At 53.6% G+C, this 14313-nt stretch overlaps 6 protein-coding genes across 6 annotated transcripts; 4 read left to right on the top strand and 2 right to left on the bottom strand.

Moving 5' to 3' along the window:
- The first annotated feature begins 564 nt into the window (after positions 1–564).
- LAESUDRAFT_719024 (uncharacterized protein) lies at positions 565–3214 on the top strand. Its single transcript, XM_040907552.1, has 6 exons — positions 565–1089; positions 1235–1366; positions 1416–2134; positions 2187–2529; positions 2587–2721; positions 2780–3214. The coding sequence occupies exons 1-6, from the start codon at positions 703–705 to the stop codon at positions 3056–3058; spliced, it is 1995 nt and encodes a 664-aa protein (XP_040770239.1). The 5' UTR covers positions 565–702; the 3' UTR covers positions 3059–3214.
- A 164-nt stretch (positions 3215–3378) lies between these two features.
- On the top strand, positions 3379–5625 carry LAESUDRAFT_719023 (RCC1/BLIP-II). Its single transcript, XM_040907551.1, has 4 exons — positions 3379–4217; positions 4269–4499; positions 4552–5439; positions 5493–5625. The coding sequence occupies exons 1-3, from the start codon at positions 3570–3572 to the stop codon at positions 5419–5421; spliced, it is 1749 nt and encodes a 582-aa protein (XP_040770238.1). The 5' UTR covers positions 3379–3569; the 3' UTR covers positions 5422–5439; positions 5493–5625.
- On the bottom strand, positions 5586–7423 carry LAESUDRAFT_719022 (Clavaminate synthase-like protein). The gene is made up of 7 exons (XM_040907550.1): positions 7176–7423; positions 6928–7113; positions 6838–6873; positions 6373–6784; positions 6284–6318; positions 6169–6228; positions 5586–6098 (listed from the first exon to the last, which is right to left on the bottom strand). The coding sequence occupies exons 1-7, from the start codon at positions 7269–7271 to the stop codon at positions 5823–5825; spliced, it is 1101 nt and encodes a 366-aa protein (XP_040770237.1). The 5' UTR covers positions 7272–7423; the 3' UTR covers positions 5586–5822.
- Positions 7424–7829: 406 nt separating this feature from the next.
- On the top strand, positions 7830–9027 carry LAESUDRAFT_719021 (uncharacterized protein). Its single transcript, XM_040907549.1, has 6 exons — positions 7830–7958; positions 8017–8337; positions 8394–8468; positions 8527–8550; positions 8608–8727; positions 8781–9027. Exons 1-6 carry the CDS (start codon positions 7878–7880, stop codon positions 8829–8831), a joined length of 672 nt encoding a protein of 223 aa, XP_040770236.1. The 5' UTR covers positions 7830–7877; the 3' UTR covers positions 8832–9027.
- Positions 9028–9490: 463 nt separating this feature from the next.
- On the top strand, positions 9491–10944 carry LAESUDRAFT_719020 (uncharacterized protein). Its single transcript, XM_040907548.1, has 6 exons — positions 9491–9511; positions 9565–10288; positions 10340–10414; positions 10471–10494; positions 10552–10671; positions 10729–10944. Exons 2-6 carry the CDS (start codon positions 9656–9658, stop codon positions 10783–10785), a joined length of 909 nt encoding a protein of 302 aa, XP_040770235.1. The 5' UTR covers positions 9491–9511; positions 9565–9655; the 3' UTR covers positions 10786–10944.
- Positions 10945–11054: 110 nt separating this feature from the next.
- Positions 11055–13840, bottom strand: LAESUDRAFT_808275 (uncharacterized protein). The gene is made up of 7 exons (XM_040914050.1): positions 13402–13840; positions 13180–13351; positions 12876–13127; positions 12648–12827; positions 11517–12595; positions 11384–11463; positions 11055–11332 (listed from the first exon to the last, which is right to left on the bottom strand). Exons 1-7 carry the CDS (start codon positions 13714–13716, stop codon positions 11260–11262), a joined length of 2151 nt encoding a protein of 716 aa, XP_040770234.1. The 5' UTR covers positions 13717–13840; the 3' UTR covers positions 11055–11259.
- Positions 13841–14313: the final 473 nt, after the last annotated feature.

Below are 14313 nucleotides of genomic sequence, written 5' to 3'. Positions count from 1 at the left end.
GCCCTTGTGGCAGGCTTTTTATGTGGGATCATTTGTGCAGGTCACAAAAGCAGACTTGCCCTTAATTGGGTTAAGTGCTTTGGTGCTTTGTGACAGAGTGCTCACAATCTTCATTTCACAATGTTCCAGAACATTATCAGTATGTGGCTCTTTGCCCATACTGCACATCATGAAATCTATGTAGTATGAGGTCAGTTCGGACTAGTCATGTCATACACATCAGCACAGAGTCTGCCAGCCTCCCTCTCAGAGTCTTCACCTCTGCCAAGGAGGTTCTGCATGTCAGTAGACCTTCTTGGGAAGTCCAATCATATTGTAGATTATCAGAGCTTATGGAAAATTTACTAGTTGACATAGCAGATAGAATACATACATAGCCAATGGAGTGACAATGCAAGCGGGCACAGAATGCGAAGATGCAGAGCGCATCCAAGCACGCGCTTCAGACGCGTCGCAACGCGTCTGAGGCAAAATTGTGCCTTGTTTGTATTTGCACGTGAGATCGGAGTTCAATTTTCGCCGACCCCCCCGACAAGGACCCCCAATAGAAAAGCAGACGTCAGACAAGGATATCCCGCGGAGGTTTGAAGGAATTGTCTCGTCTGCCCACGGGAGACTAGACGCACGCCCATTTCATCTCGCGTTGAGATGAATGGCTGCGCCAGACTCTAATCGCTATCTCCGAGCTTCTTCCCGACCGCCATGTCGCAGCGTGCCAGCACGAAGAGCACGGTGATCGACCAGGTCGTGTCGAAGACATTGTCCGTGGTGATCGTGCTCGGTCTCTCGCTCGTGGTCTTCGCCTACCGACGATCTCTGACACCCCTCTACGGCGCCGTACCAACTGATCATCATTTCAACAAGGTCGTATGGGGTGCTTGCATTGTTGGTAGCTTTGCGCCACGTGTCTCGATCTCGCCAGCTATTTTGGCGGCTGGACTCTTGCTATGTCTAATGCCAAACAGTGCATACTGGATGGCTGTGTATACGGGAAGAATGGGCAATGTCATTTGGGGACCTGTCGTGACACATTTGACTGTAATCACTCCTGTGATTGCTCTCGGTGTAGCTGTGGTGAAAGCTCTTCAGGTGAGTCCCTCGATAGTGCCGCGTTATCATAGTGAATATAGTAGGCATTTGTGTTCGACTGCATCGGTCTTTCTATTCAACGGAGTCTCCCCATGGAAGTTTGTGAATATGAAATGTATGGCGAAGTCGCTGACGCAGCGGATAGCATGACCCCAATCAAGAACAAGCCGCGCCTCAGCAAATGATCACACTCCCCATCGCACAAACGACTATCATGACTTTGCAAGAGTTATGGGCTGTTACTCCATGTATCAAGGACCTAGCGGAGGACCAAATTGTTGAGCCATTCATGTTTCATTACATGAATATCTAATAACACCGCGTAGATGCTACAAGCGGGAACGCTTGCTCTCGTGACATGGGCCGTCTCTCCTCTGCTTGCATCGTCCCCGCCTCCATCTCCTGCTCCTGATGTGCCGTCGACGGTCTCAACCGAGCCTGTCGGCGACATCTCTGTCAGGGCCACGAAGTCTCCTTCAACTCCCACGAAGGGAAGGGCACAGCGTAGGCGCAAGCCGTCAACGTCCAAGGTGGCCACGGTTCTGCCGGCAACTGCAGCCGTACCGGCAGCATCCACGCCTCCCTCTCTACCACCGCCAAAGAAAATTACTGGCTTGAACCTTGCCCGGCTCCTTCTCCTTCCTATTTTGCCGTTCCTCACGTCTACCGTCCTCCAATCTCCCGTCCTTTCGAAGCCGCTATTGCAGCCGTACATACACCCTACGTACCCCTTGCGTATTCTCTCTTCTGTCCGTTCTTCGTTCTCCGGCGTTGTTGTCGTTGGCGAGGCGCTTCCTCCAACCGAGAATCAGCCGATCGCCGGTGATCTGCATTCGCTGAGATACCTTCGGGCCGGACACTCGCTTCTAGGAGGAAGATGGATTGGTGAGCTAGCGACAATGGGCGTGCGTGGCGAGGAAGATTTGGCTTTGGACCAAAACGGGGAACCATTGGGCGAATCCATCTACGCCGCCTTCGTGTTGCAAGAAGCCGCGAGGCTCGTAGAGAAGCCGGATGGGCGAGATCCGCAGAATGCATTGGTGATGTGCGCTCAACATATTCCAGCTGCGTGTTTCGTTCCTGAAAGATCCTCACAGTGGCTTGGGTGCAGGCATATCTGCGTCCGCGTTCATGAAGCACAATGTATCAACTACGATCATCGAGATTGATCGGGCGGTATATGATGCAGCACGACATTTCTTTGCACTTCCAAAACCTGACCGCCTGGTCATCAAGGATGCTGCGACGTGGATAAGGCAACAGACGGGGGAGCTGAATGACACTAGGGAGGCGGGTGGTGTCGAGCATGGCGAGAAGGAACAGTACGACATCGTCGTGCACGACGTATTCTCGGGTGGATCTCTGCCGTCACATCTCTTCACGATGGAGTTTTGGAACAGCACCAAAGCGATTTTGAAGGCCGATGGCGTTCTCGCCGTGGTAAGCAGTATCTTGCAGTTGAAACTCTCATGACCGACTGATTCAATCGATAACTAGAACCTGGCGGGGCCCTTGAACTCGGACTCATCCCGCGCTATCATTCTGACTATTGAGTCTATGTTTGGACAATGTCGTGCGTTTTGCGACGAGCTAGACCCAGCAGAACAAGCGCGAAATGAATACCATAATTGGGTGAGACTTGTTCCTGCCGCATTCCTCATGCGATCATATTGATATCTTCACATCCCAGGTTGTCTTCTGTTCCACGTCTTCGCAGCCGCCTACGTTCCGTGCTGCCCGGGAATCCGACTACCTCGGTTCTTTACAACGCGCCAGCATCCTCTCCACTTTGTCGCGGCGTGAGGCTGACCTTACCTTCTTGAGGGAAGGGCTGAGCGAAGAGCAGAAGGAGAGGTATCTTCTGACGAACATGAGGAATCCGTTGGAGAAATGGCAGGAGAAGGAAGCACTGAATCACTGGAAGATTATGAGACAAGTGTTGCCGGACGTGATTTGGGAAACGTATTGAAGATTGGATATAACATGACATTGTATCACGCGAGGGTCGTTCGAAGCTGTGCTGTACTGAGATGCAAATCTTCCGCTGTGCTCTTAGCATGGCAGGATTATATACAGATACTGCAGACGTAAAGGCAGCTGCCGACCGGCCGGGTTTGAAGAGCCATTGGAGCCGTGGCCTCCTCTACGTGCTTGCGCGTGAAACATTCTAATCGGTGAGACGCGACTGTGACGCCCTCGACGCGTCGGTCACAACGGACGCGATCACGTGCTTGGGCGCGCGTCACATGGGATAGAACGGTGGCGGGCGCTTGTAAGCAGGAGCCGAGTACTGCACAGCTGACACCCCGTCTGTCTTGTTGCTCTTCCATTGCTATCCGTGTGGCCTCCATCTCTCGGCTGCTTACAGGAACCTCTTTCTGTCTCTCTCGACAGCCTCCTCGTGCTGTTTTTTGCGCTCTCGTGGTCTTTTCCCTTTACGATTGAATTTCTCATCTCGTTATCAATCCACCATCCACAGCATGTCGACACAGCCCAGACGGTCTGCACGCGCCGCTTCCGCGAAGCCCGCCGAGAACCCTGTTCCTAGGATAGTTGCCAAGGCCACGGCGAAGCCTGCGGCCAAACCAGTAGCAAAGGCCGCCGCAAAACCCGCCACGAAGCCCGCCGCGAAGGTCACGAAGGCCACGAAGAAGGAGGCCGAGAAACCTGCCCAGAAAACGTCTACCGCCCGCTCCCGTCCTGCGAAGCGACCTGCATCGCCCGAGCACGAAACACAGCCTGCCGCCAAACGTTCGAGGGCAGCGCCCAAGGTCATCGAGAATGGTGTCATCGCGGAGAAGCCCAAGCCCGCACCCCGTGCGAAGTCCAGGAGGGGTTCCGCCACCCCGGGCCCCAGGATACCTCACAGGCAGTTGAGGCCGTACTTTAATCCTCTGCCTACCCCGCCAGAGCATCTGCGCCCTGCGCCCCAGATGTTTGCCTGGGGCGCTGGCAACTTTGGCCAGTTTGGGATGGGCCCAGACCTCTTGGACGAGTTTGACAAACCCAGGAAGAATGCGTGGATCGAGGAGAAGATCCGAGAAGGATTGTTTGGCGGCCCTGAGGCGGGCCTCGAGGCGGTTGCTGCGGGTGGCCTACACTCGTTGTTCATCGATGAGAAGGGAACAGTGGGTGACATCTCGAAATTCTGCTGTTACACATGACTGATTCGGCGCTAGGTATGGTCTTGCGGTGTTAACGACGATGCTGCGCTTGGACGCATAACTGCGAACGTCCCGAATCCTGAGAAGGAGGGCGAGATCCTCGACGTGGATCAGCTCAGTGCTGTCCCGCATCCTCTTCAGAGCCTCGTAGACGAGAAGTTCCGTGCTGTTCGCATAGTTGCAGGTGATACCATCTCAGCAGCTATCAGCACGCAGGGAGATCTGCGCGTTTGGGGTTCCTTCCGGGTAAGTTCGTATCTATTCGCTGATGGACAGCTTTGATGACGCGTCTCTTCAGGCTGTTGAGGGTGCTCTCGGCTTCTCCAGCGGCAGCCGCTATCAGTGGTTGCCAGCGTCGATTCTGGAGCTGAAGTCCAAGCCCGGCGACGTGGAGAAGTTCACAGCAGTCGCTGCAGGCAACAATCACCTGATCGTTCTGACTACCCACGGTAATGTCTATACGTGGGGTGCCGGCGAGCAAGGCCAGCTCGGACGAAAGGTCATGGAACGTCATAAAATTCACGGCACGGTGCCCGAGAAGGTTGTCCTCGGCTTGCGCTCTCACAAGGCCGTCGTTGTTGGCGCTGGCAACTACAACTCATTCGCCGTCGACGAGCGCGGAGTGGTTTGGGGGTGGGGTCTGAACAGCATGGGTCAGACGGGAACGGGCTTCACGGATGCCGACGCCGACACGCAGGTTCAGACGCCGAAAAAGGTGATCGGGCTGAGCAAAGAGGAGCTCGGCGGCGAAGAGCACGTCGTGCAGATTGCGGGCGGGGAGCACCACACGCTGTTTCTCACGTCCGCCGGGAAGGTCTACGCCTGCGGGCGGTCCGAGGGCGGCCAGCTTGGGCTCGCAGAGAACGATGCGGCGTTCAAAGACCGCAAGTCCCCGGACATGCTCACGGTGCCCTCGCTGGTGACGTTCCCGGATGTGGATGACCCCATCGCGCATATCGCTGCGGGCATCCATAACAACGTCGCGGTGACGAAGGGAGGTGCGCTCTATGCGTGGGGCAATGGCCCGCAGGGAGAGCTGGGTGTGGGCGAGGAGACGGAGGCGCGCACGCCGACGGTGGTTGTGCGGAAGGAGGGCGGGTCTTGGACGGCCCTTGAGGCGTCTTGCGGCGGGCAGCATACTCTTGCGTTGCTCCGCAAGAAGGCGTGAACGCTTCGCGGCTCATATGTTGGTGCTGCTTGTTCGTAACAAATTTATTTCCTGACGTATATCTTATACAGCTCAGACTATTGTCATCGTTTCCTCTTGTTCCCCTTCCGTTGCCTGCTCATAGACTGTAGGAATACAGACAAGTACGGCTCATGTAGATATTAATGCGTGGTGGAAACGATGTGCATGAACGAGGTTATGGCGACGCTTTTGCTCTTCGAACAATTCCAAGCGCTGCGCTACAATTTCTGTTGGTGCGGGACCGTAGATGATACGGGCGATACATTCAAAAATGACCTACATATATATAGAGCGAGGTACATCGCATTACTCGTATATAGATCTGGCAAGAGTATGTCTACCCTCTCCCTTGCGGTCCTTCCGCCAGCCACCGCCGCCGCTTAAACGTACGTCATCGACAGGCGGCCCACAATGTAGTCCTCCGTCGTCACAGGCGCGTACTTGGTATGCGCGCCGGTGCAGGTCGGGAGACACTCTATGCGCGCGCCCTGGTTCGGGTTGGAGAAGAACGCGATGGACTGGCGCCCGGGTGTGATGCTCTCGGTCGCGCTGATCGCCTTGGCGGGAGGCGCGACGACGCGGTGGAGGGTCGAGCGCAGGACGTCGTTCGACCAGCGCGCGAGGAGGTCGCCGGCGTTGATGACGATGGTGCCCGGCTGAAGGGAGGGGGAGTGAATTAGCAGATGCATCGTTGTTATGGAGCAAGAGTGGCAGTGGCGGGCGTACCATGGGCGTGGCGGATTGGTATTCCTTCGTATGCGGGTTCAGCACTTGGAGGCCGCCGACCTATGAAATGAGGTGAGGTTGAATGGTCCAGCCGACGAGTGCCATGGCTACTTACAGAGTCTTGGAATAAGAGAGTCAAAGTACCGTAATCTACGGAAACTCGGTTCAGCGACGGAAAGGTCTGTCCGATTTGCAATAACCTACCTGAATGAGCGCCTGCACGAGCCTGACCCTCCTTCTCCAGGAGCGATCTCCGGATAGGCGGGTAGTTCAACAGTCTCAGATTATGGTACTGCTCATTGATCTTATCGTCGAAGAACTTCTCGTCCAGGTCAAGCCCGAGTGCAATCGCGCGCATGACGAGGACGTGCAGGTCATGACATGTCTGGAAGAACTGGAGCATCGTCTCGCGGAAGCTGGGGACGGCACCCTCTTCGGGCCAGCGGTTCTTCCAGGTCTTGTCCCAGTCGCGGCCGATCTCCATGGTCTCCTTGAAGTCGGGCGCTTTGGCGCGCAGCTCTGCGATCTCATTTGCGTCGGCGGACTGGGTGACGCGCTCGCGTCCAATCTGGACGTAGCCCCTGTTCGAGCGAGGGTCCTCCCATGCCAACTTGGACTGATGATGGTTGAATTAGCGGTTGATCAGAATATGAACTTGCTTGCGCCCACCTTGGCTTCCATCGGGAGGGCGAAGAACTCGGCACTCTATAATGACTATATAAGTTCCATGGAACATGCAGAGTGGTCGTTGATGGGCACCTTCTGGAAGGCATGCTTGACAGTCGAGTCGGGAATGCCATGCTGATCCAGATAGATGAATCCGACTTCCTTGAACCCGTTCACGATCTCATCAGCCGTGTTGCGCTTCTCCGCCGTGGAGGTCGCGTGGCGGTACTTGCTAAAGTCGATCAGCGGGATGCGGAAGTTGTTATCAGGCTTCACACCCTGGCCAATAGTCAGTGTTTTGTCAGTTATGCTGAAAGCATATCAGCAGGTCATTCGCGCACCTCCGCGACTGTGGCAAGTGCGCGGAGCTGTGGCCTCCTCAGCGCTGGCGCGATGGCTCTGCACGGGAACCTGGACGAGGCGAGGGCGGAGATCATGACGGACTCACGGGGCGGTGAAGTACTGCAGGATGATTTCGAGCAGACTGTCTTTTATGATAGGGAGAGGCGGAGGATGTGTGGACGCCGGTGCTACTTATCAGTGTCTCTTGAATTCCAGACTTGCGCCAAGTTGGCCTGCATAGCTTGTTATCAGCAACTTACTGAGACGGCCGTTGCCGGGCGGATGTATATCCGTTGATCCCGATCGCACAACATATCGCGATCGGGGCCGCGATTCCTGAGCGCGCAACTCGACTCCGGCACACGTCTCGCCACCCATCCTCGCATCGAAACGAAACCTGTGTATTTCCTCATATGATCTCAGAAAAGGTTCCTGTTGCCGCATTGAATGAACATACTACCTCCAACATGACAGAGCCTGCACCGCACAACTCCATTCTGGAGAACAAGCCAATTACATTAGTGTCCGGTAATACTACGGTTTCCCCGTCGCACTTTCCTCGCGGTCCGTCGGGTGGTCCGTACGCTTACTACTGTCTTGTCATCGCCACCACATATTTACCCACTGCATCTAGCCTTGACGATATCTTATCGGCTTCCTTCTGGTGGAACGTGGCGCGCCAACGTCGTGGCTGGGCGATAATGTCTTCACCCCAAGTGGCGCTCATATTGCTATCGCTGTTGATCGTTGTCCTCGCCGTTCCGTGGGACAGTGTACAGCAGGTTTGAAAGCTTGTTAGCGGACATGCCTTCTGATCTTACATTGCTTTGACACTAACAGAGGCAGCGCGAAACGGCGCGCCAGCAGTGGGAGGTCACATGGGCAAAGGAGAAAGAGCAGCTTGAGAAAGAACGGCATACCTGGGAGCTCGCTTGGTCTCTTGAAAAGGAACAGCGCGAGAAAGAACAGATGAACGACGAAAAGTGCTTCTGCTCAGATGAGCGACCATTCGGCTTGAATTGGGAAGGACTGCAAGGCCACCACTGTATCTCTTACGGCTGGCGAGAGTACACTGCAAGATTATTTTCTGATGGATGTCCTCACATCCCCCTCTCTATCTCTGGTAAGAAAAAGGAAGTGCCATATAAATGCACGTCTGAGGTGCGTGTTTGTTAATTGTCACATTTCACTCACGGCTTTACGATTAAACAATACAGAGGTCGAGGAAGATGGGCCACTGGATTCTTGCAGATGACGTTTGCAGGACGAACTGGGGAGAACTGTACGATCGGGTACGCATGATTTTGTATTTTCTCTCTTTCATTGCGTTGGTTAAGTGCACGCATGCAGGGTTGTGTGGCTAACGGGAAACATGTGAGCTATCGCGAGCATCATCACCTCTCCTACTCCTCAGCATTGGTTTGTGCATAGCGTTATGAAGCCCGCCTGGTCAACGTCCGGGCCGGCGATGATTGGGAGCGAATGTGCAGTTCTACTCCGGCCACGATAGCCGGCGAATACTTTCCGATCCCCACATTCTGCGAGAATAGGGTACGTTTTACACTGAGCATCCCCTGCATTCCTTCCGCTTACAGTCTTGATAGGGTTTGTTCGAGATGGGAGTTTGGGACACTAAAGACCCGCGCTGCAAATAGAAAGGTTCCTGTTCCTGCTGAAACGACCGCAGACTCTGAAACATTTGCATGATTGCGTCGCTAGTTGATCCTTCATCCCACCTGTATGAACACCTGTTGTCTTTGTTGCTCTTTTCCTGCTCTCTTCTGTGTTACTGCTTTCTTTTGCTGTCAGTTGTATATAGTATTCCAATGATCTACCTGCCGAGTTTCCCAGAGAGATGATGCAGGAAGAAAGCGACTTTCAAGCTTACCAGTGGGACATCAATGCATCAATCGTCGAGAGTTCTTTCATGACATCGTGTGCCATGTTTCGATCTCGATCATTTATCTCAGCAAGGTTTATTGTCGTGATTGCCGAGTCCTCGCATGTAGGAACAGCGGCGCAATGAAGCTTGAATGCAAATATTCGGATGCCTTTGTTCACTCCCAGCAGTATATATGCACTGCAGTATATATGCACTGCAGCCCTCCCATTGCGCCGGCTGTTGCCGGACTAGCATCTCGATTGGGACTCCGTGGCGCCTGAGACCAGGCTCGCTTAAGCTGCAAACGACCATGTCTGGTACGCGGACACACGTAGATTAATGTGAAGCTTGCTGATGATTGGGACCGTACACTCCAGCCAATATGGTTTACTATGGGACGGCTCCCCCTCCTTACACTTCTCGCGCTCCCTCCGAGGCGGGCGATGATAATGCGTAAGGTCGACGTTCTTTAGTGCTGATGTTTCGCGTTTATGAGATCCTTGTAGTCGAGAGCCTCTGCTCGCTCCACGACCAAGCAGACAAGGACCGCAAAGATCTCATAAACGTTACACAGATGGTGCAGGCGGGCTCTGGTTCATGTTTGTAGGGTTATCAGTCCTGCTCCTACTTTTTGCTGGGTCCCTCGCCGGTTTCGTCGTGCAGACCATGAATGTCGCGGGACTGCGCCGCCGGCTCGACAACATAGTTCCCTCCGAACAGGAACGTAACGCCTTCCGGCAGATATGGGACGAGCAACGCCGTGCCCACACGGAGGAGCGCGCACAATGGGACCGCGAGCATGAGGCGCACGAATTGCAGAGAGCAGAATGGCGCAAGTCTCAAGAGGAATGGGAAGCAGAGCGCGAGGAACGCCAGCGCGAGAAGGATGAATGGGAGCGCGAGTGGAACAAATGGATGCAGGTCTACGAGCGCAAGCGCCATGAGTGGGTGGAAGAATTTGCACGCCAACGCAGAGAGTGGGAGGCCGACTGGGCAAAGGAAAAACATCAACGCGAGAAGGAACGTCAGGAGGATAACGTTCGCCGACACTGGGATGAGGGCAAGCGACTCGGTTTGTCGTGGCAGGATATGGACGGCCATCGATGCTTGTTCTATGGAACGCGGGAGTATACGGCGCGGCTCGACATGGACGTGATGGAGGCTTGCCGACAAATGCCCCTGGAGCACCACGGAAACTTGCTGGACATACCACGTACATGCGAAATACTGGTATGTTCGCGTGCTGATTTCGTCGTTGCGTCTTCTAACAGGATGACGTAGGATTCAAAGCTAATCACGCACTTTGAGCTAGATGATGCGGTATGCATGCCTACATGGGGACCGATCAATAACAAGGTGCGCTCTACGAATATCTGTGCATCTTATCTAAAAAATACAATGATGGCATACAGGGATGCGCAGGACGTGGCAAGCGCGTGAGTCCTTGCTTGATTCGCTTGCAAAACTCATGTTTAATGCGCGTTTGCTCACAGCGCTACGAAGCCCGTCTGAACGGCGTCCGGAACGGAGACAGCTGGGAGGTCATGTGCAGCACCACCCCTGCTACGATCAATGATATGTACTTTGAGTCGCCCACATCCTGTGAGAACAGGGTACGTCGCGCGATGCGTAATGCACCTCCACTTGCTAACGCATGCTATTTATCACAGGGCTGGTGGTCCGGAGAAGTGGGCATTTGGCTTGTCGACGATTGGCGATGCTCATGATGATACTTGATGATACTCTTGAACATATGTCGTTTTTATTGTCACCGCTTGGCCTCGTGCTCCGTGATGACTGATTGTCATTTCTTTTCCGTACCTGTAATTTTAAGTACCACGAGTCTGACACTTGCGATGCTTGACGTGGCGCGGTCAACTATGCCGGCTTGAAGCTTGATCGTTGACTTTCTTACTTTCTTCGCTCTTTTGCTTTCTCGAAACATCTTCGTTGTCAATGCTGTCGCGCTTTGTACTATATAGTTCATGATATGATTGGTCTTGACACAGATATTGCTTCCATTGCATGCTGATGCGCCCGGCTTGGAAACCATGTATACAACGGTAGTGGACGTCATAGTATCTACAATGTATCAATTTGCAGGGCGCTAACTGGAATCTACGCTCCATATATAATACAGACATGAAAATCACAGGAACGCTTATTAGACAAAAGAGAAGAGACAAGAGACTCAAAACCAATCACGTCGCGGCACTCGGAGAGCGCAGACGCCTGAATAAGGCCATCATGGTCTTACCTCCAGCAGGGCCCCATCTGCAATTGTGCATTCAGCATGCAGCTTTATCAGGAAAAATAGACACGCACTCTCCGCTTGCTACTTCCTGGCAGCACCGTTCGAATTCATTGGATACGGACACATCGTCCCACTTTTCGACGACATAGTCCTAGTAATCAACGACACTGAGTGGTTGTCCGAAGGTCTGAACAAATAGCGAACCTCAACAAGGCTGTGCAGTTCCTCCCACGTAGCCGCCGCCAGCAAGATGGCAAAACTGGACTGAGGTGTAATTGTCGACATGATGTGCTCCAGGGCCAGAGTGGCCAGGCCAGGCATCCCGTATCTGTGAGCGATCTGGTACATCGACAGGGCCGATGCGGGCGGGGGCGGGGAAGTGGGGTGGGCGTGCGGGTCAGTGGTCGATGCCATCGGCGGGTGAGACCGTTGGCGGGGCTGGCGCGGAGACATCGAGTGGTGGGACGAAGATGCATAGGCACCTGCCGGGGGCGAAATAGGTACAGGGACCGGCTTCATCATCCGGGACGTCGATACAGCGTTCGAGCTAGAGACGGAAGGAGTCGGTGGCCCACCAGCGCCCGAAGAGGGCCCAGAACGGCGAGACTGAGAGGTACTCACGCGCGAAGACACTGGCGTTCCTTTCGCTGAAGAGGGGGTCCTAGAAGGAGGAGTTTGCGTGATTGGCGCTGGTTTGACTTGCTTCTCTTTGTCGGCGGACTTCCCACTACCGGCCCCATTGGATTGAACACTTCCTGCGCTGGTCACGCTGCGCGTATCGCTCGCTCCTCCAGAGTTTGATGCATCGAGAGCCGTGCCTTTCGACAATGTCTTCCATCCCCATTCGTCCACATTATCAGAGGTACCGAGCCCACGGGCACTCCAGCCGGCTCCGATGCCATCGACAGCTTCTCTAGGGTCGTCATCCTTGCGAAATAAAACCCAATTAGCATATACGAACTTCAACAGCCAGTATATGGTGATAAAGTCGGCTTCTTCGACGACAACTGTGTAGATCTTGCGTTCTCCGGGATAGACGATTCCTGCGGTATTCTCGGAGAAGGACGAGCTGAGCATGGTGGCAAAGTAATCCGAGCGACGGATGAGGATGTCAGAATGCGCATAGATTACTCGCTTTCGCGCTGTCGCACGCGGGAGCAACAGCTGAGAAGTTGAAGATGCACTCAGGGTCTCTGCAGTGATAGGCGGTGAGGTCTGCTGCTCTCGCAATTCTTCTCGCGCTTCCTGGCGTTCCAAACAAATGAATTGAACATCTCCGGTGTCTGCAGGGCTATCTTATTAGTAATCCACCGTCTTATCTGAGGCTAGACATACTAGGGTTGTCCAGTGATGCTTCAAGGCCTTCTAGCAGATCACGAGGCACATAGTATGCCGATGGTTGCTGAGGGAAGAAAGGCCCCGTTGGTGAGTGCATTTGTACACATATTACAAATGAATCGGTCTCCTTAATTCTCGGATTCTCGAGCAAAGACGAAAGGGGTGGTAATGGACATTCTGACGGTGGGGTCAATGGGTGAATATATGCGCGGAGAATTCACTCACCCCATACTTCGCTTTCATGCCTAAACACCCATCCGTCATGCCAGTACTCCCATGCCCAGTCAGGACGTGCTCCACGTTCTCCCACTTTATCGTCCTGGCACTTGATAGCAGCGAAGAGTGAAGTTGACATCTCATACTCCGTATGCGGGAAGTCCACCATCAGCGATGTAATGTAAAGCGACAACGTCTGAGTTTGAGCCTTCATAGCTGGTGCTGGGATCTCTTCTGGGTTTTCGAGAATAGGCGTCTTCGCTGCCAAGAATTAATGAATGGGAAGTATCAATGTATGCCAACAGCGACCTGCCTATCTCCAACTTGAACTTGCCGTCACCAATAACAGGTGATTCCCTTAATATCTCAAAATAGCCTGCATCGGGTGTAGCAGGTTCGTCAGACTCGTCAGTCTGATCTGTTGCTTCTGGAGCCTCGACGAAGTCTCTCAATCTACGAACATCTCGGACGATCCACTCGAATGCCTAGAGAAAACATGGCATGAAATCCGGGCTATCAAGTACGTAGCACTCACGCTGAATGACCATTGCCTCGTGGTAGACTCTTCTAACACAGTATAGTGTAATGAGCCTGAAGGGCCCGTGTTGCGCTTGCCATTGCCGGAAGTTGACACCAGGATAGGACTGGGATTGGTTACAACGTTTCTAGACTCCCAGCTAACCGGAGTAGGGGTTGAGCTATAGGGATTACTATGGACAGAGCTTGAGGATGAAGAGGACCTATGGGTATAGGTCGACCATGGCCAGTGGGGTCGCGAGAGTGGTGAGGGACGGCTGGGTGAAGTCATGACGAGTGGAGATCGTGGAGACTGTCGCGACTGATCTGACATTGGGAGAGACCCTTTCTCTATCTCTCTACTAGACTAGAAAGAAGAGTTGTGCTGATCGTGCTGAGGAGAGGCCCGCTAGTGGCGAAGTGGCCACGCATACTTATTGGGACGCGTCCACGACAAGCATTACAGCACGTGGAAGGCGTCTCGCACGACGCGTCACGGTGGTGATTAGTCACAATGATGGGACGCGTAGCAGAAATCAGTGTTGCTGCGACCTGTTGCCGCGATGTTTCATCTAATCTCGACCGTGTGTACACTGCACAGACATATCCGACTTCATATTTGTCATCTCATAAGCGAGCAGGAAACGATTATGTATCGCAGACCCATTTCGATGTCCCGGCGTCACGCGTAGTATGCCAACGATTCAACGAAGGTATGCGATGGCAGCTCGTATCCGCTCTTAGAAGGCACAGTGAGGCTGCTGCAACATAAGCATAAATCTGATTGGCCGTTTAGCATTTCGCATGGTCGCACGAGTTCACAGGAACTTGGAAGGAATAGCTTTCAAGAACAGCGACGGTAATTAGCATGTCACATGAGATCTACCATCCGCTTCTATTATCACATGTGACGTAGTCACTGGATGAGAAT

This window comes from Laetiporus sulphureus (genome assembly GCF_001632365.1).
Source record: "Laetiporus sulphureus 93-53 unplaced genomic scaffold LAESUscaffold_1, whole genome shotgun sequence".
NCBI classification, from domain to species: Eukaryota; Fungi; Basidiomycota; class Agaricomycetes; order Polyporales; family Laetiporaceae; genus Laetiporus; species Laetiporus sulphureus.
This window is presented reverse-complemented; position numbering and strand designations above follow the sequence as displayed.